Source organism: Cricetulus griseus, chromosome 5, assembly GCF_003668045.3.
Source record: "Cricetulus griseus strain 17A/GY chromosome 5, alternate assembly CriGri-PICRH-1.0, whole genome shotgun sequence".
NCBI classification, from domain to species: Eukaryota; Metazoa; Chordata; class Mammalia; order Rodentia; family Cricetidae; genus Cricetulus; species Cricetulus griseus.
In genome coordinates, this window is record NC_048598.1 from 98,003,671 (window position 1) to 98,018,777 (window position 15,107).

The window sequence follows — 15,107 nt, forward strand, 5'->3', positions numbered from 1 at the left end:
TGTAGTAGAGACATATTTTGGTACTGAGCCCTCAATCCTTCAGGATTTGGCTAACACTGGGTTGAGTCAGGATTGAATTGTGGTACACCTAGTTAGTATTTGAATGTTGACTAGTGTCCAGCAGACACTAGACATTTTGTTCACAAGTGACACTAGCAAAAGGCACCGTGAGTTAGGACTTTCAACTGACTCCGAGACTATCCCAGTTTCCTCTCCTATTGCTGTGATAAAAAATACCCTGAAAAATGCAACTTAAAGGGGAAAGGTTTTTTGTTTTTAAGGAAATCATCATAAATGTAGAGCAGAAGTCCACTCTAATACATGCCGATGGAAAGACACATACTAGAGTTCATACACTACAGTTCCCTTAGGCTCAAATCCGTAGCTTCACACATGACACAAGTGCTTCACTGAGATGCATCCCCAGGCCCAAAGGGTTTTCCTTTGTTTGACTAGATAAAGGTTTTGCTTTGATTTCCCAATGGTCAGCTTTGGAAAATATTTTATAAATGTAGGTAAGAGATGATTTTGGGGGGAACAGTGAGCTCTTGCTAACAATATTCTCATTACTTCCTAGGTGCTTTGACATTTTCCAGTAAAAGCTGGAGTGTTTTCCTATTTGCATAGAGAATGCTTGTTCCCAAGTCTTTTTTAGTATTGAATACAGGGTTGACAGTTGAGCTATTAGACACAGACTTACTAAACTTATTTCCCTGAGCATGCCCTTGATTTCCTTCAAAGTTGCCTCAAGAAATGTTAAGCATTCTCTTTCTGAGCAGACTTTTAGGGATTCATCATCTGGAGAGTGTATTTTGTCATCAGGTAGGCTCCTTCTGATAGGTATGTCAAAAACTTGCTAATATCTAGAGAGAAAGCATTAGCTAAAGTGTGTTGTTAGCCTGAGCTGGAGTAGCAGGCTGCTCTGCCCAGGCTCATTCGGTCCATTCCAGTATCAGGCACCAGATCCTGCACAAGGTTTGAGTTGGTTCTCAGGAATTTCTAAGAAGGCTGATGAGATGGCTCAGAGGCTGAAGGTACCAGCCTCCAAGTGGGCTGACTCACACACTGTGGAAAGATAAGCAGCTTCCAGACCCTTATATAAACACCTTAGCATATGGACCCCAATCCACAGAGTAAGCCAACAGAGAAATAGGGTTTTTGTTTATTTGTTTTTGTTTGTTTCTCTGTGTAGCCCTGGCTGTCCTGGAACTTGTTCTGTAGCCCCGATTGGCCTGGAACTACAGAGATTCACCTGTCTCTGCCTCCAAGTGCTGGGATTAAAGGTGTGTGCCACTACCACCCAGCACAAATAAATATTTTAAAAAAGAATCAATACGGCAGTTAATAGGTTACCTAGCAATATAGTGGGTGATCCAATTTGGCCATTGCTGTCACATCTAGTGTGTGGATTTCTGTGTGGAGGTTGCCAGCATCATGGGACTTACGACCTGACTTTAGATCAACAATGTTGTGACTTACTCTTCTCTTGGAAATATGTGTCATGTTTTAGGATTCTGTGACCTTTGAGGACGTGGCTGTAAAGTTCAGTGTGGAAGAGTGGGCACTGCTGAGTCCTTCTCAAAAGGACCTCTATAGAGATGTAATGCAGGAGACGTTCAGGAACCTGGCTTCCATAGGTAAGAGTGAGGTCACCCTATGATGACGTACGTCCTGCTCATCAGTGAACACCCATACAATGTGGAATATACAAGGAAATTTTGGCCAATATACCATATTCTGTGTTATATCATGAAATTACCTAGAGTTTCATACTTTTGTATAATACTGAAGTAAGTCAGTTATTTTTTCTGGGCCTGCATTTAGGAATGGAACAGGAAGACCAGAACTTTGAAAATGACTACAGAAGCTCCCAGAGAAATCCAAAGTAAGTTGTCCTCAAAAAAATGAAGCAATATTCTCCTTTGAATGAGAAGGTATTTTAAAAACAAATCAAATGATAGTCCAAAGCCCAATTAATAGAGCTTCAGAAAATGTCTTCAAAAATGCACATAGGTTGACTAGCTATATTTAGAAAATCCCTAAGCTCAACATATTCTTGTAGTTTAGATGTCCATAGTGTCAAAATGTTGCTTTAAGGGATAATTGTTACTATTATCTTTTTAAAGAGACATATATATATATATATATATATATATATATATATATATATATATATATTTGTGTGGATATGTGCACATGACTACAGGTGTCCACAGAAGCCAGAAGTGTCAGGTCTTCCTGGATTTGAAGCTTCATGTGGTTGTGAGCATGTAGTGACATGGGTGCTAGGGGCTGAACTCAGATCTTACTGAAGCGCAATTTATGTTTTCAACTCCTGAGCTCTGATTACGACCCTGGGCTTGGCCTTAGCCTCCTTAACTCCCAAGTGTTGGGGCCATAAGCTTTCCCTGCCACTGGGGCACAGATTGATACTGTGTCTTGAAAGACCTATGCACCTTAAAAAAACAAGACAAAAATCAATTCAAAAGGAAAAAAGCAAAACTCTCTAGAAATACCACTGTTGATAATAACAACTTCAAGCCACACTGTACAATTTCATCTATTTGTGTTTAAAGCTTCTTAGTGTATAAAATTGTTATTTTATTGGAAAATAATAATAAAACCTTGTTTTTTCAGAAGTCAAAAGGGAAAAGGTCTTTGTGAACATAATGAAGATAGTCAATGTGTAGAAAACAACTGGATTCGAGATCCTACTGTATGTAAAGTTAATCCTCTTAGATTCAAGCCATGTGAAAGACATATGTGTAGAATTGTCCTCAATGGCCATTCATCCTTAAATGTGCCTATCACAGTTCAAAATGGACACAAACCACATGAATATCAGAAGTATACAAGGCATCCATATGAATGTAAGGAATGTAGAAACAACTCCAGCTTTCCCCAGTGCCTTCTGATGCAGGCAAGAACTCAAACTGAAGCAAAGCCTTATGAAGGTGAGCAATGTGGAAAAACTGTTAGTGATAATTCCTTCCAGACACGTGAAAGAATCCATGCTTCACAGAAAGCAGATGTGTGCAAACAGTATAGGAAAGAATTCAGGAACAATGCAGGTATTGAAAGACAAATGATAACACAGAAGGATGATGGTCCATGTAAGTTTAAGAAATGTGCTAAAGACATTCTTTATTCCACTTCACTTTTTATGCATTTAAGTTCTCAAATTGGAGAGAAGCTGTATGTATGTAAACAATGTGGTAAAGACTTTCCTAATCCTGCTTATCTTAAATGCCATGAGAAGATGCATTGTGAAGAGAGACCATATGCTTGTAAGTACTGTGAGAAAACATTTACTCGTTCTGGTTCCTTGAGATGTCATGAAAGGATTCATACTGGAGAGAAACCATATGCGTGTAAGCAATGTGGGAAAGCCTTCACTACACCCACTTCCCTCCGATGCCATGAGAAGATTCACACTGGAGAAAAACCTTATGAATGTAAGCAATGTGGAAAATCGTTCACGCTGTACAGATATTTGCAAAGACATGAGCGAATTCACAGTGGAAAGAAGCCCCATGAATGTAAACAATGTGGTAAAGCTTTTTATGCTCACAGCATTCTTCGATATCATGAAAGGATCCACAGTGGAGAGAAACCCTATGATTGTAAGCACTGTGGGAAAGCCTTCACTCATTCCAATTATTTGAGATGCCATGAAAGGATTCATAGTAAAGAAAAGCCCTATGTGTGTAAACAATGTGGAAAGGCCTTCACTACACATAATTCCCTTCATCACCATGAAAGAACTCACATGGGAGAGAAACCCTATGTATGTAAGCAATGTGGTAAAGCCTTCAGAACACAGAATTCCCTTTATCATCATGAAAGGACCCATACTGGAGAGAAACCCTATGGATGTAAACAATGTGGGAAAGCCTTCACATTGTGCAGGTCCTTACAAAGACATGAACGAATTCATAGTGGGGAGAAATCCTTTGGATGTAAGCATTGTGGGAAACTCTTTTCATGTTTGAGTGAGGTTCAAAGGCATGAACAGACTCACACTGGAATAAAGTCTTATGTATGTAAACAATGTGGGAAAGCCTTCTCTAAAAATAGTTACCTTCAATACCATGAAAAGATTCACAGTGGAGAGAAACCTTGTGTATGTAAGCAGTGTGGAAAAGTGTTCACTTTTTATAGTTCTCTTCAGCGCCATGAAAGAACTCACAATGGAGAGAAACCTTATGTGTGTAAGCCATGTGGAAAAGCTTTTACTTTTTCTAGTTCCCTTCAACGTCATGAAAGGATTCACAGTGGAGAGAAACCCTATGTATGTAGGCACTGTGGGAAAGCCTTTCCTGCTTTGAATCAAGTTCAGAGACATGAGCAAACGCACAGTACAGTTAAACCCTTTGTATGTAATCAGTGTGGTAAAGCCTTTACTCTCCATAGTTCCCTTCGGGACCATGAGAGGGTCCATAGTGGGGAGAAACCGTATGTATGCAAGCAATGTGGTAAAGCCTTCACTTATCACAGTTCCCTTTGGTACCATGAAAAGATTCACAGTGGAGAGAAACCTTATAGATGTAAGCAATGTGAGAAAGCATTCTTGCTGTGTAGTTCCTTGCAAAGACATGAACGAATTCACTCTGGAGTAAAACCCTGTCCAGAAGAGTGTGTATCTGTGAGCTAGAGAAGTCCTAGAATGCCATAAAGAGTTTATCTGGCCATTTTGATGGGTATGGAAGGTCAAACTGCCAATAGAAATGTAAAAAATAAAGACTGCTCATTTGGTTTCAGAAAGAAATGTGTGCTGTCTTGGGAAATGGACTAGAAGCCATGCATATTTCATTTTGACAAATACACTGGTTACATTCTGCCCATGCCCAAATAATCTGAGTGAGGTTGAATTAAAGGACATATTTTATTACACCAAGGCAATTTGGAGACAGTGTAGTATTCAGTGTGGCACTGTTATTGCTCTCTACTCTTACTGGGTTTGCAGAGAGATAGAGAGATGAAAAAAAATATCTAGCTTGTTGAGAAAATCATAATCGAGTTTAATGTTGCATAAAAGGAATGCATGGTGGGGTGGCTGTCACTGTTAAAAAGATTAGCACAGCTTAAGAATAAAGCATTCATTTTGCACTGGGACAATAGGAGGGATACACTGAGGTCATAGTTTACCCATTGAAGACTCCAGTTTGAAAGTATATAAAATTGTTTGAGAGACTGAGTGATGTCTTGCTCAAAATAGTTGCCTAGGGAAATATTTTTCCTGGTTCAACCACTAAGGCACACAGGCTATTTCAGTTCTGTTAGAAGGTGGCCACTCTACATCTCAAGCAAGCAGCAGAACTTGACAACATCCTTCATCCTTCATGAATGCAAAGTGCAAGACCTGACCTGAGTTCTGGAGGCTTGCTCCAAGCCCAGTAAAGCCAGGTGACATGTGTCCCATTTGGATGCCCTGCAAAGAAGGCAATCTATAGCACATTCAATATGTAGCACCTCCTTTTATGAAAGAGGGTCTTGAGAGGCCTCCTTTCATTGTGGTGGAGCTGTGAAGGTGAGCCCCATGTTACAGCATAGATTCTAGGAGATGCCAAGACCATGGTTGGTCCGACAAGGAAGCAGGGAGTTGAACCAGTCTAGTGCTATGGGTGCTGTAGGGAACAGAAATGGAGGAGTGGGTTTACACAAGGCTGATGGAGCTCAGATGATATCAACAGTAACTCTAGATGTTGACAAAAATCTTCAGGATTTGGTGATCACGCTTCTGGACTGTGGCTTTGCTTTTGGCAGTCTTTCCCTGCTATATTCTCAGTTCTCCATTTTGGAATGGAAATGTTTATTATATGTCATTGTATATTGAGCTTTGTAACTTTTCTAAGGGCTCAGAGTTCCAAGATTGCCTTGAGTCTAAGGAAAAAGAAACAAAACAAAAACAAACTTTGGACTTTGAGCTATTAAGCAGTGTTTAAATTACTAAGAATGTGGAGATTTTTAAAAACTGAATGGATTATTTTTGCTTTATGAGATGGCCATGAACCTTTGAGGGCCAGGGATAGAACAATATGATTATAAAGAGTGCCTCTGGGCATTGTCTTGACAAGAGGTAGACTTGATGGCTAATTTTTATTGTCAGTCTGGCTGGCTTTATAGTCACCCCAAAGAAAAGGCACATCCAGAGAGATTTAACTGCTGAGGGAAGACCCACCCCCTTTGGATTTCATTGTGCCATCTCTTGGCTTGGGGGCCCAGACTGAATAAAAATTGAGAAAACTTAGACCACCAGCATTTGTCTTCCAGCCCACGCCATACCTTCCATTTCCCTTAAAACTGAGATCAAATAAGCATTTATGGAAATTGTTTTTGTCTGATATTTTGTCATGGCATCAAGAAAAGTAATTTCTATACCCCGTGAATACCATCAATGTGGGCAAACTGTTCCTCCTCATAGTTTTCTTCATCATGAAATGTTTTGTTCGTGCTCTAAAGAAAGCCCTTCTATTCTGCAAACTATGCAAGAAGGCCTTCTAGCCTTTGAATTGGTTTGATTAAACTCACACTGGAGAAAACCATGCGGGCACAAGCAGTGTGGCATATCTGTCTTGCTGTGATTTCTTTAAAGTATGTATAAGCAGCCACCCGTGAAGGCATCCCTCAGGGTAGAGTGTGGGAAGTTCCCGTTCTCACAAGTCCATTCTAGCAAACTTGACAGTGGTCAGTGAGGAAAACGTGTATTAGTGTAACCTGTGGAGGGGCATCTCTATTTATCTCAATTCAGAAATTTAAAAGAATGGGTCTTGTGACATGCATCAGTGAGGAAAGGTCTTTGCTGCCAAGTTCAATGACATGGGTTGATTCTCAGAGCCCATATCCTGGAAGGTGAGAGCCAACTCTTGCAAGTTGTCCTCTGACCTGCACACATACAGTGTGATATGTGCATCCCTCCCCTTTCCACATACCCTTAAAATACCACACTATGATTGGGAAATGTGCATTCGGATACTGTACATCAGTCTTCAACTGGTCCACATGTTTGAATGCATGCTGGCTCAAACTCTTATGGGAATGGGTAAAGAAAACTTGCTTATAATAAATAGCTTCACAATCCTGTGGAGTTTCTTCATGCAGTCCATTCCTAGAAACAAGCAATATAAAACGGCTGCAAAATAAATTTGTGTAGAATTTTCCAGAAACTAGAAAACCTGATGGAAACGTTCTGAGATTTATAAATGTGTTTATTCAGTTGTTGGTATTGACTGCCATTTAATTTATTGTTTACTTTTAAAACCAATTTAAAAACTTCTGTCTGTGGGTGTTTTGCCTGCATGTGTGTCTGTGTGTGCATGCAGTGCCAGAGGTTGCTAAAAGAAGGCATCCTGTCTCCTGCAAATGGACTTACAGATGGCTTTCAGGCACTGTGGATGTGGGTGCTGGCAATTGAGCGCTGGTTCTCCGAAAAAGCAGCAAATGCCATTGAGCCATCTTCCCAGCTCCTAAAAATACAAGAAAGGGCTGATGAAGTGGCTTGCTGCCTGGTGACCTGATTTGGGTCCCCATGACTCGTGTGGTGAGAGGAGAGAACCAACTCCTGAAAGTTGTCCTCTGACCCCCACTTTAATGCCATGACACCAGAGTGCACACACATACTCATGAAATAAAGAAATGCATTTTTTTCTTTTAAATTTAAGGACTCCTTTTTTGCATTGTTTTGTTTCGGTTTTTTTGAAACAGGCTTTCTCTCTGTAGCCCTGGCTGGCCTGGAACTTACTCTGTAAACTAGCCTGGCCTCTGCCTCCCAAATGTGAGATTCAAGGTGTCTACTACCACTACCTGCCTTTATAACTCAGAAAAAGATCTCTAGACAATGTATTTTTAAATACATTCCTGAAAGTATGTATTGAACTGAAATAATTATTTAAGGTTAATTATGAACTTAGTTGGTAGTATATTCTGTTATTTGTATATTTACTGATTTAAAAATAATTTATTTGTGTGTGTATATGAACATGTGTAGGCAGGTGCCAGTGGAGGCAAAAAGGACACTGGATCCTTTGGACCTGGACTCACAGGTGTGTGTTAGCCACCATTTGTGGGCACTGTAATCTAAACTCTGGTTCTCACGATTGAGCAGCAAGGGTTGTTAACCAATAATAACCCATCTCTCCATCTCCTATTTATTTACTATGTCGTCTGGATTGGACTGAAACTCACTATAACCCAGGCCGCCCTTTAACTTGTGATCATCCTCCTCCCTCTGTCCTGGGGGTAGTGGTGTGTGTGTGTGTGTGTGTGTGTGTGTGTGTGTGTGTGTGTGTGTGTGTGTGTGTTGTGTGTGTATTGTGTGTGTGTGCAGTGAAATTTATTGATGATATTCAAGACAGTAGGATCCCTCTGGGGTCTGGGATGGAACCTATGAAGGAGATGCTCTGTGTTGAGTTGGGACAGGGACTGCTTAGCAGCCAAAATGTCATCAAATGTAGTAATACTACTTTTCTATTTTTGTTCTGTTACTTATTTTGGTTTCTTTTGAGACAGGACAGGCTTTCTTCTAGTTGAGACATTACATGTGTGTACTACTGTGTCTGTGTTTATATTTATTTTAAATTATGTTGAATTCATGAGAGAATTGAGATGTCTGCTCAGTGTTCCACTAGTCTTGATTTCTATGCAGCTTTCAAGTAATTGTGATTAATGGGCCATTTTAAAATGAGTTTTTTTTTTAGCTGGGCAGTGGTGGCACATGCCTTTAGTCCCAGCACTCAGGAGGCAGAGGCAGGTGGATCTCTGTGAGTTCTAGACTAGCCTGGTCTACAAGAGCAAGTTCCAGGACAGCCTCCAAAGCTACAGAGAAACCCTGTCTCAAAAAATCAAAACAAAAAAAATACAAAAAAAAAATAAAATGAGTTTTTTATGGGGCTGGTGAGATGGACCAGTGGTTGCGAGCACTAGCTGCTTTTCCAGATGATCTCAGTTTGATTTCAAGCACTCATTTTGGCTAGCTCACAACTGTCAGGCCCAGGGGATGAAATATCTTCTTGGGGGTTCTGTGGGTACCCACAAGCATGCATATGTATAAATAATAAATTAAAAAAAGATTTGCTTGTTATTTTTATATGTATGTGTTTCTTGCCTGCATGCCTACAGAGTCTAGAAGATGGTGTTGGATCACCTGAGATTAGAGTTACAGGTGGTTGGAGTCACCAATATGTGGGTACTGGGAACTGAACCTGGGTCCTCTGGAAGGGCAGCCAATGTTCTCAACTACTGAGCCATCTTTTCAGCCCCTGAAAATAGTAACCCTTGGAAAATGAATGTTTGAGTTGGATTTGTTGCATACATAATTATACCACTGGAGTTGGAGGCAGGAGGATTAGGAATTCAAACCACCTTTGGCTACATCAAAAATAAAAAGTTTTTGTTAATTGTTGAGACTTTATTACTGGGTTCATGTGACCCCCCACACCTACACACAAATTCTCCCTCCCTCCCCCTCCTCCTCCTCCTCCTCCTCCTCCTTCTTCTTCTATTATAATGTAATTACATCATTGCCCCTTTCCCTTTCCTCCCTCCAAACAATCCATTCTTTCAAATTCATGGCCTCTCTTGTTTCACTAATCAATCATTGTTACATGCATATACGAGTAAACATATCTTTTCCTAAATATAACCTGCTCAGCCTGCATAATGTTACTTGTATATTTGTTTTTCAGGACTGACCATTTGGTTTTGGATAACCAATTGGTGTGCTTTCCTCTGGGGAAGACCATTTTTTCCCACTTGGGACATGCCTTATTTGCCTGTGGTTTTCTGTGTAGGGTTGAGGTCTCATGGCCTTTTTCTTGTCCACTTTGCCCTGTCTATTGTCCTTGTTCAGCTTATTCTTAGGCAGCCATGTTGGTGATACTTTATGGGTGTAGCTTCTAACATCACTAGGAGACACAGTTTGACAGCAAACTTCCTGATCCTCTGGCTCTTACAATCTCTCTGCCTCGTCTTCTGAGATGTTCCTTCAGCCTCAGGTACAGGCGTGTTTTGTAGATGTATTCACTGTGACTGGGCTCCTACAATTCTTCATCTTGATTAGTTATGGTTTTCTGTAATGGTCTCTGTTACAAAGAAAAGTTTCCTTTCTTGATGAGGGATGAGGACCACACTCATTTATGGATATATTTAAAGCATCTTTAGGAGCTACACTGGCTTTGTAAAGGGGTGTTTACTGCTTTTTCTCATAGACTTAGCTCATGTGGCATATTTTTGGATAATTATTTTTCACATTTATACTTATTCTGTGTGTGTGTGTGTGTGTGTGTTCTGCAGTGTGTGTGTGTGTGTTCTGCAGTGTGTGTGTGTGTGTATTCTGCAGTGTGTGTGTGTGTGTGTGTGTGTGTGTGTGTGTGTGTGTGTGTATGTATGCCTCAGTGTGTGTGTATGCCATAGTGTGTTTGTGTGTGTGTGTGTGTGTGTGTGTGTGTGTGTGTGTGTGTATGCCGAAGAGTATGTGTAGAGCTCAGAGGACAACTTTTGGGATTTGTTTATCATCTCCCATTTTGCTTGAGTTAGGGTTGTTCTAGTTTCCACCACTGCACTCTAGCATGGGTGGCCTACAAACTCCCCAGGGCTCTTCGATCCCACCTCCCATCTCACTGTAGTAGTGCTGGGAATACAGATGAACAGATTCACCCTACCCCATCAAACATTTTGGGTGGGTTCCAGGGATCTGAACTCAGGCTTTCAGGCTTGCATTTCTGTTTTGTGTTGATCAAGTAGCCCTGAACATGTCTGAAACACTCACTGTGACTCCACTGAATAAAATTTACATTCCCTTTCCCAGGAGTACCCATTGCAAATAGCTTCTTGGTTAGGAGTGAGACTTCGTGCCCGCTTCTCCTCTCCATGCAGGGCTTTTGTCTGGCTTGAACCTGCACAGCTCTTGGGCAGTCTGGCACAGTCTTTGAGAGCTCATATGTACATCAGCCCTGGACTGTCTGGAAGATGCTATTTTTGGAATCACCCACCACCTCTGGCTCTTAAGATCTTTTTTTCCTCTCCAAAGATTTTATTTATTTATTATGTATACAGTCTTCTGCCTTCATGCCAGCAGAGGGCACTGGATCTCATTCAAGGTGATTGTAAGCCACCATGTAGCTGCTAGGAATTGAACTCAGAACCTCTGGAAGAACAGTCAGTGCTCTCAACTGCCGAGCCATCTCTCCGGCCCCTCTTAAGATCTTTTTGCCTCCTCTTCCAAATAGATCCCCGAGCCATGAGAAAGAGGGCTTAATAATGACATCCCACTTATGGGTGACTTCTCCAAAGTCTCTCACTCTCTGCACATTGTCCAGTTGTGGTCTCTGAAAAAAAATACAAAATTTGCTTTTATACCCACTTCCAGACCAAGAGCATTGCTCCCTCATGGCACATGGAAATGTAACTCCATCTTACAATGAGATCTCATTTCCTAATTTAGGAAAACATTTTATACCAGCCTCCATATTCTTGTTGCAGGGCCCTCAGCTATGAGAAAGATGTATGTGCCTTTGGGATCCTCCTACACTGCAACAAGGCTATCAAGGCTTGTTGATCAAGGCTATCATTGTGTACTAAGAGAAATACAGCTCCAAGCCTATGGTCACCTTTTGGGGACAACTTCACATAAGCAGAGCAAATTAAATTACAAGGCCATGTGTTAGTTACTTTTCACTTGCTATGACAAAACACCGTGGCCAAGATAATTTATAAAAAGAAAGCATTGAATTTGGAGCTCATGGTTCTATCTGGTTAGCATCCATAACTATCTGGGCAGGGAGTGTGGCAGTAGGCAGGTAGGCGTGGCACTGAGGCAGTAGCTGAGAACCTACATCCTGTTTACAAGCAAAAAGCCAGAGAGTGCTAATGAGGATGGCACCAGCTTTTGAAACTCAAAGCCCGCCCCCAGCAAGCCCTGTTTGTCCATCAAGGCCACACCTTCTAATCCTTCCCAAACAGTTTAACCAACTCAGGGCCAAGTACTCAAATATATGAGCCTACGGTGCCAGTCTCATTCAACCACTACAGGCCACTTGTAGCTTTCTGGACCAGAACTTATCAAGTGTCCAACTGCTTGCAAGGCCAATCACTGTGTATTCATCTCATTAGAGTTAAGACTGTTCTAGTCCGAGAAACATGGTTGGCCTGTTCCTATGAGTCTCCTGGAGACGTCAATCATATCTTTCAGGGCAACAAAGATTCCAAGTCATTCAGCTCCAGGTGGTATTATCTAAGGAATTTCAATCATTACCATTAACACCAACACCTGTGTCCTACCACTAAAGACCTCCTTGAACTAAAAGCAAATCACAGCCTTCAACTGTTAAGATAACCCTTCCTCCAAGATAGCCCTTCCTCAAGATTATTATGTCCTGTGGTCCTAAAACTCCAGGACAAAACTGCAATGTCAAACATGACCCCCTTGTCAACTGTAAGGCAATTCTAAAAGAAAATCATCCTTCATTCCTTATCAAAAATTTGGCTTTGGTCATTTGTTGGGTGGCGGGGAATATAAAGATGAAAAGGCAAATAAAGCAAAGCAAAAACCATCCACTTGAACAATCAGACCCTGACGCTTGGCACCCAAGCACCCAATGAATGACGTGTGATGTCTTATCCAATTAGAAGCCATGGTTTGCTTCAAATGGCTAGTAGCAGGAAAAACAAAGAGTTGTAAAATCTATCCCTTAAAAGATCATGGAGTTGCTTGTTTATCATCCATTCAAATATACCCTACAGAAATTTCGCACTGAGTTCCTGTTTCCTCCACAGTGTATATTCTTTTACAAATCTTATTTCTAATTATGGATGTCACTATGTGGGTGTGAGCATGAATGTGGGTACCCACAGGAGCCAGAGGTGTCCGACATCTTGAGGATGGAGTTAGCAGGAAGTTGTGAGTCATCTGATGTGAATGGTAGGACCTGAAGTTGGATCCTCTGAAAGACAGTATGTGCTCTTAACCACTGAGTCATGTCTCCAGCCCTCACAGTATACATTCTTTATTAAAACTTTTCTGCCAGGTCTGGTCTGGTAAACACTTTCACCTTGAGACTTGGGCTTAACATTCCCAGCATGACAGGTAGTAATGCTTCTTTGTAATTATGATGAGTCCAAGTTACAATTTTGTACATAGGTTCTCAAATATAGGGCTCAGGTCCTAGACTTGATGTGAAACTGGTATTTAGTTCTATCCTATAGTCTCCATGTTTCCCCAAAAAATCGTATGTGGAAAGAATAATCCCTAGGGCAACACACTAGTGATGGGGTTCTTTTACAGAAGAGAGTGGTCTAGATCACAAGGGCTGTCTCCTTACAAGCTAAATTCAGTAATAAAATGTCTTATAGATACGATTTTATTCTCTCTTGGCCATCAACCTTCAAATATGAAGATGTGGCAAGAATATCTTCACGAAGTACAGATATCCTGATCTTGGACATTCCTCCATTCAGAACTGTGAGATTTTTTTTTTTTGAATAAAGTACTGGGTTTTGGGTTTTCTTTCTTTTGAAAAAAAAAAAACAACTTATTTTATTTTGAAGTATATTGTGTGAGGGTGGGGAGGTGTCTTTGCATGTGGGATTACAGGTGCCGAGTGAGTCCAGAAGAAGGCATTGGATCTGATGGAGACGGAGATAACAGTGATTGTGAGCCACCTTGACAGGTACTGGGAGCTGAGCTTGCCCTGGCCACCTCTCTAAGCCTGCTCTCTGATTCTGGATTGCTGATACAGTATGATCAGCTGTATCAAGGTCCTGTTGGCATGACATTTCTACCTTTATGGACTGACACAACCTACACATTGTTAGACCCCCGAAAACTCAAGTATCCGGGGTCCCAGGCCAGGTTCGCGGTCACCCCAATCACCAGGCGGATTCGAGAGCTTGATGCAAACTGCACGAGGCTTTATTGTAATTTAACGAACTAACCCCATGTTAGCTCGGGTCTTTCACCCACCCGCCATGGCAGAGGGCTAGAAAAAGACGGCTCCTTGGGTCTCCCAAAAGATCTTATAGGGCAGCGTAAGGGGAGTGTCTAGGGGTACGCACAGGCTCACGATTGGTGTCCCTCCAGGCTTGGAGGGTTTGCCCTGTGTTGATTGGTCAACTGGTTGTTATGGCCCATAGGCCCTCCCAGGGTGGTTGCTATGCTCTCTACGTCATTGCTGTGTGCTTGTCCATAAAGCACACCCAGGGTCGTAAAGCCTAGCGCCACCAGCTAACCTCTGATTGGCTCCTTGTCACGAGTCAGGCATCTGACTTTAGTGACTAGGTCAAGGTCATAGAAGCACATGTTCGACCATTATGGCTGCCAAAAGGGAAACCGGTTCCTTCAACATAACTGGGGTGACGAGGAATGAAGAAACAACAGAGTCACATACAGAAAAGCTAGAATAGGGTGGACCATGTGCTCGCATGAAGATGCACCAGCCCTAGCCCAGAAACTTGAACCAGTTTATTTTATATAGCAGAATCCAGAAGGTGGGCTGACTATGTACAGCTGAATGAGGAGGCTGGATAATTATTTATAGTGGAACAAGGAGGCGGGGTTAGCTGATCTCAGTAGGGGGTCTCTTCAGGGGAGCAATCTCAGGCTGGAAACATCCAGGAGGAAGAAGCAACTACAATCGCTGTCTACAATGTCAACACCCACACAGGGGCCAGGGGTAGCTTTTGCCATTTCCCTGAGCCTGACCTGTGGAGGGATTTGCCATTCTCATGGGTCTGAGGCACTGGGATCCTTGACATGGTTGTGCTCATGTGAACAACACACATTCACTGAGGACTTCTTCCGATCCCTATGGGGTTGTATCTAAAAGCTAAGAAAACCGTCAGTATTTGAGGCTTATAGCAGCAATTTCCCCACTTTGCTGTACCTGTCTACTTGACATTTCTACCAAAGGATTTTAAAAGTGTCTTGGTCTGTAACTTTGTTCTTTTCATATACGTATGTATGTATGCATGTATGTATGTATCGTCAGATCACTTACATTGAGGTTATCTCAGGTCAAATCATATATGCATAATTTTTCCCACACTGGAACATGGTATTTGTGCTAGCCTGAGTCATGTTCCCATGTTACTCATATTTAGCACTAGAATAAACA

At 41.6% G+C, this 15,107-nt stretch overlaps 1 protein-coding gene across 1 annotated transcript; it reads left to right on the forward strand.

The window, feature by feature from the left end:
- The first annotated feature begins 1,016 nt into the window (after window positions 1-1,016).
- Window positions 1,017-4,654, forward strand: LOC100773522 (zinc finger protein 791-like). Its single transcript, XM_035445853.1, has 5 exons — window positions 1,017-1,034; window positions 1,511-1,637; window positions 1,825-1,885; window positions 3,331-3,909; window positions 4,162-4,654. The coding sequence occupies exons 1-5, from the start codon at window positions 1,017-1,019 to the stop codon at window positions 4,652-4,654; spliced, it is 1,278 nt and encodes a 425-aa protein (XP_035301744.1).
- The last annotated feature ends 10,453 nt before the right edge of the window (window positions 4,655-15,107 follow it).